The sequence below is a fragment of the Somniosus microcephalus genome, chromosome 25 (assembly GCF_052327205.1).
Source record: "Somniosus microcephalus isolate GS21.2 chromosome 25, FLI_Smic_1.0, whole genome shotgun sequence".
NCBI classification, from domain to species: domain Eukaryota; kingdom Metazoa; phylum Chordata; class Chondrichthyes; order Squaliformes; family Somniosidae; genus Somniosus; species Somniosus microcephalus.
The window spans coordinates 54,104,427-54,118,032 of NC_141011.1; the positions used below are offsets into that span (position 1 = coordinate 54,104,427).

General features: G+C 43.9%; 1 protein-coding gene across 5 annotated transcripts in view; it reads left to right on the forward strand.

The window, feature by feature from the left end:
• The window catches only part of mib2 (MIB E3 ubiquitin protein ligase 2), a 281,262-nt gene that overhangs the window by 248,378 nt on the left and 19,278 nt on the right, over positions 1-13,606 (forward strand). For all 5 annotated transcript variants that reach the window (XM_085967467.1, XM_085967469.1, XM_085967468.1 and 2 more), the window contains 3 exons: positions 334-482; positions 3,072-3,228; positions 5,708-5,862. In XM_085967467.1, coding sequence (XP_085823593.1) covers positions 334-482; positions 3,072-3,228; positions 5,708-5,862 — 461 coding nt within the window. The remainder of the gene's footprint in view (positions 1-333; positions 483-3,071; positions 3,229-5,707; positions 5,863-13,606) is intronic.

Below are 13,606 nucleotides of genomic sequence, written 5' to 3' on the forward strand. Positions count from 1 at the left end.
ATGAAATAAAAACAGGAAATGCTGGCAATACTCAGCAGGTCAGTCAGCATCTGTGGAGAGAGAAACAGAGTTAGCGTTCTGACGAAGGGTCATCGACCCGAAACGTTAACTGTTTCTCTCTCCACAGATGCTGCCTGACCTGCTGAGTATTTCCAGCATTTTCTGTTTTTATTTCAGATTTCCAGCATCTTGCTTTTGTACTGATGTGAAAGGCTGGATTTTATTCAAATGGCTCCTGGCTGAGAGAGTGAAGACCATGCCAGGTGCTGCAGAAACAGCTGCTTATGAAATATTCACCAGCAGGCGATTTAAATATTCTTCCGTGCTGTGCAGGTTGACATTAAGAATCAGGGCAAGACGGCACTGCAGGTGGCTGCCCATCAGGGACACATTGAGGTGGTGAAAATTCTACTGCAGGCAAATGCAAAGCTCGAGATTCACGATGAAGATGGCGACACAGCACTGCATTATGCATCATTTGGGTATGATAAATGGCTCCTTTATGCATGTGTTAATGACTGTAGCCAAGTTTGGAACTCATTTTTGGTACAATTACTTTGGAGCCTGTATCCCTTTTTTCAACCTTGCAGTAGGAAAACATGCCAAGTGTAAATTGCCGATGGGTTTCTCGCTGTGATGAATTGACCAGCCTGCCCACATCACCTCCCCTGATGGCATAGCTGACATCAAAAGCTCATTGTATGGACAGTTATAGGCATGATCCGATCACTGTGTGACATAGAAATATAGAAGATAGGAGCAGGAGTAGGCCATTCGGCCCCTCGAGCCTGCTCTGCCATTCAGTGCGATCATGGCTGATCATCCAAATTCAGTACCCTGTCCCTGCCTTCTTTCCAAATCCCTTGATCCCTTTAGCCTTAAGAAATATATCCAACTCCTTCTTGAATATATTTAATGATTGGCCTCTACTGCCTTCTGTAGTAGAGAATTCCACAGGTTCACCACTCTCTGGGTGAAGAAATTCTGCCTCATCTCTGTCCTAAATGGCTTACCCCTTATCCTTAGACTGTAACCCCTGGTTCTGGACTCTTTAGTGCACGAACACACTTGTCTTGTGCTATTGCCATCTCTAATTCGCCATAATTGTTCACCTCAATATTTTTTTGAAAATTTGTTTTTTTAAGTTAAACTTGAACACTCCTTCAAAGATGAATGCTTCAAAAAGCTGTTTTTAAAAATTGCACCTTTGAAACAAAATTTAATAGTTGTCCTTTTTTCCTGATAGTGCTGTCCTTTTCAATGCAATAGGGTAGATTCATTGCAAAGCCTTCCAACACTTTTGCCCCATAAATAGTCACTTACCTTTAAGCGATTGCATCCTCTTAAAATTTTTATTTCCCCATATAAGTAGATACAGTTTTGATGGTTAAGCCTGCTGAAGTTTTGTGGGTGTCGGCATGTGCAGGTAGTCATCGGTGTTTCAAGTGAAGATAATAGCCTCAGCTTGCTTCCAACCTTGATTGGGACACAACTCTGAGTGGGCAGGACTTCTGCCTGTAATGGAGATGCCGTCTAACTCTGACCAATTTTCTGGCCATGGAATCTTATCAAATTGGAATCCCACTGAAAAGAGAGGGTAGAGTTTTGACTTGGCAGGCCTCCGGGACCTGCTGTTAGGTTGTCATGTAGGTAGTACATAATAGCTTGTTCTTTTTGTGGCCATTTATTTTAACCTGTCTTCTTAGGCCTGTGCAAGGCAGTGCTCCCTGAAAGAAAAAGAAAGAAAGACGTCTTTCATGACCACCGGACATCCCAAAGTGCCTTACAGCCAATGAAGTACCTTTTTTTTGAAGTGTAGTCACTGTTGTGATGTAGGAAACATGGCAGCCAAAATATGCACAGCAAGCTCCCACAAACAGCAATGTGATAATGACCGGATAATCTGTAGTGATGTTGATTGACGGGTATATATTGGCCAGGACGCCCTGCTCTTCTTCAAAATAGTGCCATGGGATCTTTTATGTCCACCCGAGAGGGCAGACAGGGCCTCAGTTTAACATCTCATCTGAAAGACGGCACTTCCGACAGTGCAGCACTCCCTCAGCACTGCACTGGAGTGTTAGCCTAGATTTGTGTGCTCAAGTCTCTGGAGTGGGACTTGAACCCACAACCTTCTGACTCCGAGGCAAGGGTGCTACCAGTATAATCCCATGTACAGGTCATGGCTGCACATGGATTTCTTGGGTTCTCTTTCCACTGACCACTGAATCATGGGCACCTCGGCATAAATACACAGCCAGGCCCTCACGGGGGTGGGGGGGGGGGCGCGGGAGGTGGCGGGGGGTTGCAGGGAAGGTGGAAACATGGTGGAGTGTGTCGCTGAGCACATTACTGGTCCCAGATCTGCCAGAAAATCAACATGGCAGGACCGGAAAGCCTGGGTCAATGTCTGTAATCTGAAGGGACTGTACACAAAGTAGAGACATCATACAAATTGTGTAATAAATGTAGGGTAAACTCCAGAACGCTTGATGACTATAATGTTATTGTGGGTTTTTTAACCAAAACAATATGAGGATGATGCATCGTACATCCATTGTCACAAACACTAATTTTAACCTTATGAAAATAGGAATTTAGAGATGTTGGTAAAATTCCCAGCTTTCCAAGGCTACTTCCAAAAGATTCAGACTTCCCTGACATGAAGAAATATTTTTATCTGCACCATTCGAATATCTGCCTGATTAAAACCATATAATTTTAAGTTAGAGTTTATTTATGAGTGGAGTTGCACAACAGTACCTGTACAACCAGTATCTGCTTTGAGTGCTGGCTGTGTGTCGCTGTCTGGCCATGGAAAGCAGGGTACAGCTTATGTGTGTTTACACGCGCACAGACCATGCCTCAGCAGTCAATGTCCAGTCAACAGCTGACGAGGCAAACGTTTCACCTGTTTTGCTAACATTAAAATGGTGAAAAATTAATTTAAAAAAGTTAGCGAATGGTCAGTTGAACTGTGCACCAGCTGCTTCAAGTTTGCTGCCTACTGATTTGTGCGAATTAACGGATCAGGTCAGGTTCTGTGAGTAATCTTTGCTTGTTTTATACAGAAACCAGCCTGAGGTGGCCAGACTGCTTCTCAGCAAAGGTGCGAATGTCAATCTACTGAATGCTTCTACATGTTCTGCTCTGCACATTGCAGTAAACAAGGGCTTTACAGAAGTGGTGCGTGCACTTTGTGAATATAACTGCAATGTTAATCTCCAGGTGAGAGAACCGTCACCAATAACTTCACTTATTTGTACTTCTAGAAAGAAGAAAGGCTGTTGGTGTGAGGAATGGGATTGCCTGTTTATTTGGTGGCAGTAATGTGTACATATAATCATGCAATGTGGGAGAAAATCTAAAGAGTAATGGCAACCTGTAACTGATAATAGATCATCAACAAAAACAGCTTGTGGCCAAGATGTACATTTATATCCAGCCTCTGTTGGTTACTGTGCCACTTGTTTTAGTCTTAAACATTATGGCCTGATTACCAGTTAAGTGCTGTGAAGTAAATTGATTTTTCCTGCTATGGTTAAGGTAATCATTCTAGAAGTGCACCCGTATTTGGTGGCGAAAATTTAGAAAAACATATTGTTGAACACAATTGGAATTTCACTTATAGATCCTGTGCCGCCTTTGTTAGAAATATATTATTAGCTTGCCCTGGTTTTCTACACGGGGCATAGAATATAAAGGCAAAGAAGTGATGTTGAATTTATACAAGATATTGATTAGGTCATAGTTGCAATGTTGCATGTAGGATGGGCACCCCATTATAGGAACAGTGTTGGAGCTTTGGGGAGACTCCAGCAAAGATTTATTATGATACCAGAATGAGAGTTTATAGTTATGAAAGAAAGGCTTGAGAATTTGGGGCTTTTTTCACTGGATCATAAAAGGTTAATGGTGGTTTTCAAAATTCTGAATGGTTTTGAGGGTAACTGATGAAAAGTTGTTTCTATTGACTGGCGAATTAGTAACAAGGGGCTGTAGATTTAGGTTTATTACTACAACAACAACGACGTGTATTTATATAGCACCTTTAATGTAGTAAAACGTCCCAAGGCGCTTCACAGGAGCGTTTATAAAACAAAATTTGACACCGAGCCACATGAGATATTAGGGCAGGCGACCAAAAGCTTGGTCAAAGAAGTAGGTTTTAAGGAGCATCTTAAAGGAGGAGAGGGAGGTAGAGGAGCGGAGAGAGAGGTAGAGGAGCGGAGAGAGAGGTAGAGGAGCGGAGAGGGAGGTAGAGGAGCGGAGAGGGAGGTAGAGGAGCGGAGAGGGAGGTAGAGGAGCGGAGAGGGAGGTAGAGGAGCGGAGAGGGAGGTAGAGGAGCGGAGAGGGAGGTAGAGGAGCGGAGAGAGAGGTAGAGGAGCGGAGAGGGAGGTAGAGGAGCGGAGAGGGAGGTAGAGGAGCGGAGAGGGAGGTAGAGGAGCGGAGAGGGAGGTAGAGGAGCGGAGAGGGAGGTAGAGGAGCGGAGAGGGAGGTAGAGGAGCGGAGAGGGAGGTAGAGGAGCGGAGAGAGAGGTAGAGGAGCGGAGAGGGAGGGAGGCGGAGGAGCGGAGAGGTTTAGGGAGGGAATTCCAGAGCTTAGGGCCCAGGCGGCTGAAGGCACGGCTACCAATGGTGGAATGCTATATCACAAGTGGCCATTGAGGCAGAGACGATAATATCCAGACACACTTGAGGCCTCTTTGCTGAGGCTGCCAAATTCTGAACAGTTCTGCACTGTGGTTTCATGCCCGTTCGGAAACTGCCCAAGTTCATTTCACTTTACAGGCAACAGAGAGGAGATTAGGCTGGGGTGGATATGACCCTAGATTCCCTACAGGGCTACGGACCAAGTGCTGGAAAGTAGGATTAGGCTGGAGAGCTCTTTGTCGGCCGACACGGACAAGATGGACCGAATGGCCTCCTTCTGTGCTGTAAATGTCTATGATTCTATGTTTCCCTGAGTGAAAGGACAGCATCACCTGGTCCTCTTTAACAATAAAACTTCTGTTTGGAGACACGGGCTCCTGACCGGTTTAACTGTTAGTTCAGGTATCAGTTTAAGATTTTTTTTCTTCGCTGCTGAGAGCCTTGCAGCCTAGCTGATGTCATTGTGCTCCAAGCCCACAACCGAGAGGCAGGAATGAACCAAAATTTGTTGTATTTAACGGAACATTTTTTAAACAGCATTATTTTTCTTTATAACCAGTTTTTTTATTGTCACTTTGTCACAATAAGCATGTCTTGGGGAAAATGTTACTGGGTTAGCTGACACGTATTGTGGAGTTAATCAGCTTTGAGTGCACGAGAATAAGGACAATTGCTACTTGAATAATTTAAATATGGTCCTCGTCCTTTTTTTACCATTCAAAATATTAACCCATCAATTAATCAGCAATCTTTCATTATTGACAAATTGTATCTAGGATATTAAAACTCCTCAGGCATTCCTATCAATATAATTATAAATGTAAAACAGTACATAAATTCGTTTTTGGTTTGCAGTGTGCTTCATGTGATCCACTCGCCTGCATTCCTGACAAATGTGTGAATAATTGTGGAAAATTAGACCTATAATTAGCAGGAGTGCACTGTACCAACACTCTACCAAATACGCAATTGTGTTAAGCTGGTGGGGAAAGGGTAACCACAAATGTGCAAGTTTGGTGAACCTATCCTCAACTCTACTGTCTTTATCTTTCCAGGATTCATATGGAGACACCCCTTTGCACGATGGAATTGCTAAAGACTATAGGGACATCATCGAGATCCTGACAGAGGTGCCAAACATTGACTTCACCCAACAAAATAATCGTGGCTTCAACTTGCTTCACCACGCAGCCTTAAAAGGCAATAAACTGTAAGAACCAGCAGAACGACTGATGTGTAACAAACTGGAGAAATGGTCATGTCAAAATCCTGCAATATGCAATTTAGAGAAATTACCAGCACTAATCCTAAAACATTACAGAGCAGGTATTGCAATCCCAGATAGCATCCATTTTGTTCTCCAAATACAAGAGGTCCAAATGGTAATCAAGAGTTTCAGGACCGTTAAATTCTTCCACATAAAGGCGCGCTTTAAAATTTAGCACCAGTAGTCTGCTTCTTATCGTACAATCTTTTAAACATAGATCATTTGTTGGAAATTATTTGTTCAGCAAATGTAGCCATGTAACGCAATAATGTGAAAAATTATTTTGAAAAATGCTGTCTTGTATTTATAACATGGTATTAGCTAGTTTGTGTAACGATATCAGTAGCCTAGACTCTACAATTCCACCGACGTGATGAGTACAGTTTTTGGGTCTTGCCCTCGAGTATGATAATGACAACTGAAGTAATCTAGGGTAAGAAGGGTAAGTTCCAACTCTCCGTACCTTAAAAAGTATCTAGCCTGGCCTTAAAGATCTAGGTTGGCTTTTAGTGACACGCCTCGTAGAACCAAATCGAAAACCCAGCCCGTTTTTAACTACTGGACTTACCCTATTGCTTCACAGGATCTATCTCGTCTTCATTGAGCAAATAGTGTATTACACTACAACGCACGGTTTCAATTTAAAACCACGAAGTGATTCTGTTTAACATGAGATGAACAAAAATGAAGTAACAGTCGTGTCATAGACATTATGGGCAATGTTCCCGCTAATTTTTTTTTGGGGGGACGGCCCAGTCAAATGACATCCTTTGTGACTGTGACAAAGGTAAACTATCCCTCCTCGTCCTTCTTGACTTGTCTGTGGCCTTTGACACGGTTAACCGCTCCATCCTTCTCCAACGCCTCCATCATCCAGCTGGGTGGGACTGCACTCGCCTGGTTCCATTCTTATCTATCTAATCGTAGCCAGAGAATCACCTGCAACAGCTTCTCTTCCCGCTCCCGCATCGTTACCTCTGGTGTCCCCCAAGGATCTATCCTTGGCCCCTCCTATTTCTCATCTACATGTTGCCCCTTGGTGACATCATCCGAAAACACAGCGTCAGTTTCCACGTGTACGTTGACGACACCCAGCTCTACCTCACCACCACTTCTCTCGACCTCTCCACGGTCTCTAAATTGTCAGACTGCTTGTCCAACATCCAGTTCTGGATGAGCAGAAGATTTTCTCCCAATTAAATATTGGGAAGACCGAAGCCATTGTTTTCGGTCCCCGCCACAAACTCCGTTCCCGAGCCACTGACTCCATCCCTCTCCCTAACATCTGCCTGAGGCTGAACCAGACTGTTCGCAACCTTGGTGTCATATTTGACTCTGAAATGAGCTTCCAACCACCTATCTGTGGCATAACAAAGACCGCCTATTTCCACCTCTGTAACATCGCCCGTCTCTGCCCTTACCTCAGCTCATCCGCTGCTGAAACCCTCATCCATACCTTTGTTACTTCTAGACTTGACTATTCCACGCACTCCTGGCTGGCCTCCCACGTTCTACCCTACATAAACTTGAGGTCATCCAAAACTCGGCTGCCCGTGTCCTAACTCGCACCAAGTCCCGTTCGTCTATCGCCCCCTGTGCTCGCTGACCTACATTGGCTCCCAGTTAAGCAACGCCTCGATTTCAAAATTCTCATATTTGTTTTCAGATCCTTCCATGGCCTCACCCCTCCCTATCTCTGTAATCTCCTTCAGCCCTACAACCCCCCTGAGATATCTGCGCTCCTCTAATTCTGCCCTCCTTGATCATCCCTGATTATAATCGCTCAACCATTGGTGGCCGTGCCTTCTGTTGCCTGGACCCTAAGCTCTGGAATTCCCTGCCTAAACCTCTCCTTCTCTCTACCTCTCTTTCCTCCTTTAAGATGCTCCTTAAAACCTACTTCTTTGACCAAGCTTTTGGTCACCTGCCCTAATTTCTCCTTATGTGGCTCGGTGTCAAATTTTTTGTCTTATAATACTCCTGTGAAGCACCTTGGGACGTTTTATTACATTAAAGGCGCTATATAAAAACAAGTTGTTGTTGTTATAACGGCGTTGAGCGGCTTGCGCGGGACCCGGCCGCACAGCTTAAAGGGAACATTGATTGTGGTGTAGATTTTCACCCGGGTGTGAAGCTAGCGTTTTGATCGTCCATTCCTGATAGAAGGGGATTAGTGCCAATTAACTGCCTGTTAACAGGTAGTTAACAGGCAGTTTTTAGCCTAATCCCTATTTTTATTCCTGAAGTGTGGGATTCCCGACGGCTCCAAACCACGCCAAGTTAGCAAGGCGGACCGTCGGGCTGAAGGGCTTGGAGGGTTCGAGATGTCCAGTGTTCAGGTGAGTGATGTGTGCATGAGTGCAGAGGTAAGTGTGTTTGGTGTGTGTAAAGTGTTTAAATAAGTTTTACTTACCTTTACAACCTTCCTTCCTTCAGGTCTCGGGAGTCCCTCATCTCACCGGCACAGAAAGCAGGATGGCCGCCAGCTGTCAAAAGTTGCAGCATTCAGCTTTCTGTTCTGGAGAGATCTCTAAATCAGCCTGAGAGGAAGGAATTAACTTAGTGTACAGATTGTCAGTGTTTGACAGCTTCAAAAAGCTGTCGGACGCTGATATTTCATCTATCAAAAGCGCTTGACAGATTGACATTTCATCTGTCGTCACCTGTTGCCGGGTGGCCCTTAATTGGCCTGCTGTGTCCCCTGGGCGGGCTCAACAAGGTCAATCAAGGGAAAATCGCGTGGGTTGGCCACAACTCGATGGAGGCGGGACTACAACCCCGAAAGTTGTAGTCCTGCCTCCGACACGCCTCCAGTATCAAAATCTAGCTCAAGGAGTTTGACTGGATTTAAAGAGACAGCTACCGAAACAAAATTAGACAAAAATACTTCATTTTCATCACAAGAACGACACGTTTTAAAAATGACTTCAGTGTTTGCCTTTTCTCATTTTCTTTTATTCTTCCAAGTTGACCTCTGAACCTCTTGATCAGATTTTAATTCCTTGAAGTGTAGGCAGGATAATCCATTTCTTGGATTTAAAAAAAAAGATCAAAGTAATATTTTAAAAAACCAGTGTCAGCGTCGCCGAGTGACGGGGCACAGCTTTGATTCCCGACTCTGTTGAATTTCCACCCTCAGATGCCCTCCTACAGGAGGGTTAAAGTTGAGGCCAGCTCGACACAACAGAGAAGAGAAATTGAAGGGAGAATAGTCAACCAACTGCTCCAAGGAGCTGCCTGAAGAGCACGATTTGTGAAAGTTTGGGAGCACATTGTCCACTCGCCATTGTTTACTGAGTAAATCTAAGCTGTGGTAACATGACTGGCGTACAAATCGTTTTAATCGTGGGAAAAGATGCACACTAGATTTTTTTTTGCCACTTATAGTCGAGGTGGAAACAGCCACAGTTCGAAGACTTCACAAGGAAAACATGGGAGAGTGAGAGGTCTATAAAAATATATTTTGAGAGTCACGCATTTTTATCAAAGCCATTTTACGATGGATTTTTTTTTTTACAAACATTATTTCCCAAAAAGTAAAGTGTAATTTGCAATGGACCGGCATTCATTTCACCTACAGGTGACTTTGTTCAGTTTGTGTGTGATCCGATGTCTCCCATTTATCCACTACTTTTTACGTGGTACCACAGCGCAGACATTGTCGCCCAAGAGGCTAATGTGTAGGGACTGTCGCAGTCAAACATTTAACCGGGCTCATCTCAACAATGTTATTTGTTCTATTAAAGAAATTTCCTCAGGGAATTTAGTTAATGGAGACAGTATAGATGCATTCAAGGGGAGGCAAGATGAGCACAGGAGGGAGAAGGGAATAGAGGGATATGCTGAGAATTAGATGAGGAAAGACGGGAGGAGGCTCGAGTGGAGCATGGCCTGGTTGGGTCGAATGGCCTGTTTCTGTGCCGTATATCCTGTGTAATCCTATAAGACATGACAAAGCAAACAAAGTCATCGACATTTCCTCAAGCCCTTCTCTTCACAATTCTTTATTGAGGTAACAATTTAATTTGAAGTTACATAGAATTACACGGAACATACAGCACGGAAACAGGCCATTCGGCCAACTCGTGTGTGATGGTGTTTATAATCCACACAAGTCTCCTCCCATTCCATCTACCTCATCTCAACCTTTCAGCATATCTTTCTATTTCCTTTTCTCTCACGTACTCATCTAGTTTCTTTTTGAAAGCATCTAATCTATTTGCCTCAACCACCTCCTGTGGTAGTGAGTTCCACACTCTCACCACTCTGCATAAAGACATTTCTCCTTATTTCCCTATTGGATTAGTTTAATAATTTCACTGGGTTGTTTGTAGATTATTTTTAATCAACACTGGCTTACTTTCATATTGAACATTGCCTTTGGATTCTTTTAATTTTCTCTTTAGTGCAGTGAAGGAAGAATGACATTACAAGTGACACCTTTGCTCACTTTCGGCCCTAAATCAAAAGCTTTGGGTCTTCAGCACATAATCTGGGCTGACACTTCAGTCCAATACTGAGGGAGTACTGCATTGTCGGAGGCGTTGTCTTTCAGATGAGAGATTAAACTGAGGCTCCATCAGCCTGTTCAGGTGGATGTCGAAGATCCCCATGGCACTATTGAAAGAAGAGCAGGGAATGCTCCTGTGTCCTGACCCACATTTATTCCTCAATCAACACCACCTGGAAAGATTAACCGGTCATTACTCTCATTTGCTGTTTGTGGGACCTTGCAGTGCACAAATTGGCTGCCACGTTTTCCTACATAACACATTGACTGCACATTAAAAGTTTTTTTTATCACGGAATGGGCGTCGCTGGCAAGGCCAGCATTTATTGCCCATCCCTTAATTGCCCTCGAGGTGGTGGTGGTGAGCCGCCACCTTGAACCGCTGCAGTCTGTGTGGTGAAGATACTCCCACAGTGCTGTGAGGGAGGGAGTTCTAGGATTTTGACCCAGCGACGATGAAGGAACGCTGATATATTTCCAAGTCAGGATGGTGTGTGACTTGGAGGGGGAACTTGGAGGTGGTGGTGTTCCCATGCGCCTGCTGCCCTTGTCCTTCTAGGTAGTAGAGGTTGCATTTTTTTAAAAATTCATTGGCTATGAAGAACTTTGGGACATCCTGACTTGTATAAATACATTTAGTTTTTTATTCAGTAGGGTGCAGTACTCTCCCTCCCCCTTCTGCTTGCGAACAGTGAGCCAATGTTTTGTTTGTCCACCATACCATGAATCATTTGATACGGTTATATAAAATATATTTCTGATGTAGCTTTTAGTTCACTCACACGCTGAAATTGCCATTTTTAGTATTGTGCTGGATTAGCTGAGAAGGGAATAGAGGGTTATGCTGATAGAGTTAGATGAGGAAAGACAGGAGGAGGCTCGAGTGGAGCATAAACGCCAGCATGGACTGGTTGGGCCGAATGGCCTGTTTCTGTGCTGTACATTCTATGCAACACGTAGATCAATTAAAGGGCCTTCCATCTCCTTTTTATTTTTAAATTTAACATATTACAAACATTAAATGTAAAACATGTATTTTTCAGTGGTGCTGGTGATTGGTGCGTCGCGGGGTAGTAAGGTGTGCCAAAAAAATGCAAAGTGTTATCTCTGGCATATGTTAAGAAAGAATAATACCATGGTTTCAAGATTAGACTGTGTTACAAGGTGTACCAGTGTTTCTGTATGAATTTGTAAACTGAGCAGTTCTTTCAGATATGATCATGGAACTCTTTGGGTCCCCAGTCTTTTAAGAAGTCTAATTTGGCCAGTTGTGTATGATCTCATATTTCACAGAAGATATACTTCAAGGGTTACATCATTCAGAACAGCTGTTAAAGCATAAACATTTACTCGCTGGATTAAAGACTTGAACACTGATGAAGAACAAGAGCAAAGTCAATATTTAAAGAAAATAAAATGGCCTGGAATTTGCGGTGGGTGATAACAGCAAACGAACAGCGTTTGTCATTATTACCCCTTTGAAACTGACCACAACTTCAGGATTTAGCACACGCGCATCCTAATGTGGAAATCCTGAAGTTGCGGTCAGTCATTCGCTGCTCTGACACTGGCTGCGCCGTGGGCACCCCCCCTCCCCCCGCACACAGAGTCACCAATCAGTGTAATCAGGGAAACTGACGAAAACTTGGGCTTTTCCGCGGTAATATCGCACGGCACCTTCCCGTGCAAGCGCAGGAGATGCAACACTTGCCCTTATACCTCCCCCCTTCCCACTGTCCAGGGCCCCAAACACCCCTTCCAGGGTAAACAGCGATTTACTTGTACTTCCTACAATCTAGTATACTGTATTCGCTGCTCACGATGTGGTCTCCTCTACATTGGGGAGACCAAACGCAGATTGGGTGACCACTTTGCGGAACACCTCCGTTCAGTCTGTAAGGGTGACCCTGAGCTTCCGGTCGCCTGTCACTTTAATTCACCGCTCCATTCCCACTCGGACCTCACCGTCCGCGGCCTCTTGCACTGTTCCACGGAAGCTCAGCGTAAGCTCGAGGAACAGCACCTCATCTTCCGATTAGGCACTTTACAGCCTTCCGGACTCAATATCGAGTTCAACAATTTCAGATCATAACCTCGTCCCCTATTATATTTTTATATATTTTTTATCCACACCTTTGGTTTGTGCCTTTTCCTTTTTTTCTCTCCTACACGGCAGCTGTCTCTCACTCTGCCAGCGCATTTCACACCTAATCTAGAGCCGTCTTTTGTTTCTTTACCTGTCCTATTACCATCTCGTCTCGTCTTGAATATCTCTTAATGTCTCTTCACCCCCCCCCCGACCTTCCCTTTTGTTCTTTCATCCCCTCCCCCATTTCCCAGCCCTCAAACTGGCCTTTTAATCTGTTTCATTTCCTGCTTTTTTCTCAGTTCTGACGAAGGGTTTCGACCTGAAACATTAACTCTGTTTCTCTCTCCACGGATGTTGCCTGGCCTGCTGAGTTTTTCCAGCCTTTTCTGTTGTTATTTTGGATTTCCAGCATCCGCAGTATTTTGCTGTCACTTTTAAATACCCTGTTAAAAATGTTAGACCCTTTTGGATTAGGTGGAACTGGGGTTTTAACAGCATATTGACTGCTAAATAACGTTATGGCCCTGAAAAACTCATTTACATTTTGTGATATGTCAAATTTATCCATTTTAATAAAAATTACAATTTTTAATAAACTTAAATTTTTTAAATTTTTATTAAAAAGTTTGATCTTCATTTCAGGTTTACCTTTTCCGCATGCGAGAGCCCCAATCTTTGTTTTGCTCACCGTAGCACTTTAAAAAGTTAGAATAAAAGGAGCTAATTCACTTCCTGGTTCCCGGTCTGAGAGAATTCTGAATTGTGATTGGCTGCTTAGACAGCTTGCTGATGTCACAGCAGCTCGTGTTAGGGATCCCCCATTAACTTGCACTGATTTCAACTGAACGTCAGAAAAGCCGAACTTCTCTCCGCAGAGATGGCGAGATCTTTGGGGGAAGCTTACTTCGGGGCCAGCGGCGAACGCCTTTGCTTCACCGTTGACCGCATATTACAGGCGTTTTCATTTAAGGTACTTAATATACTTTTATAAATGGGTTTTGTAATTGAATCAGACATCTCGGACACTGCTGATGACTGCTCACTTTCAACTCTGTCACTTGGAAGTTGAGTCTTTCATTTGTAAACAC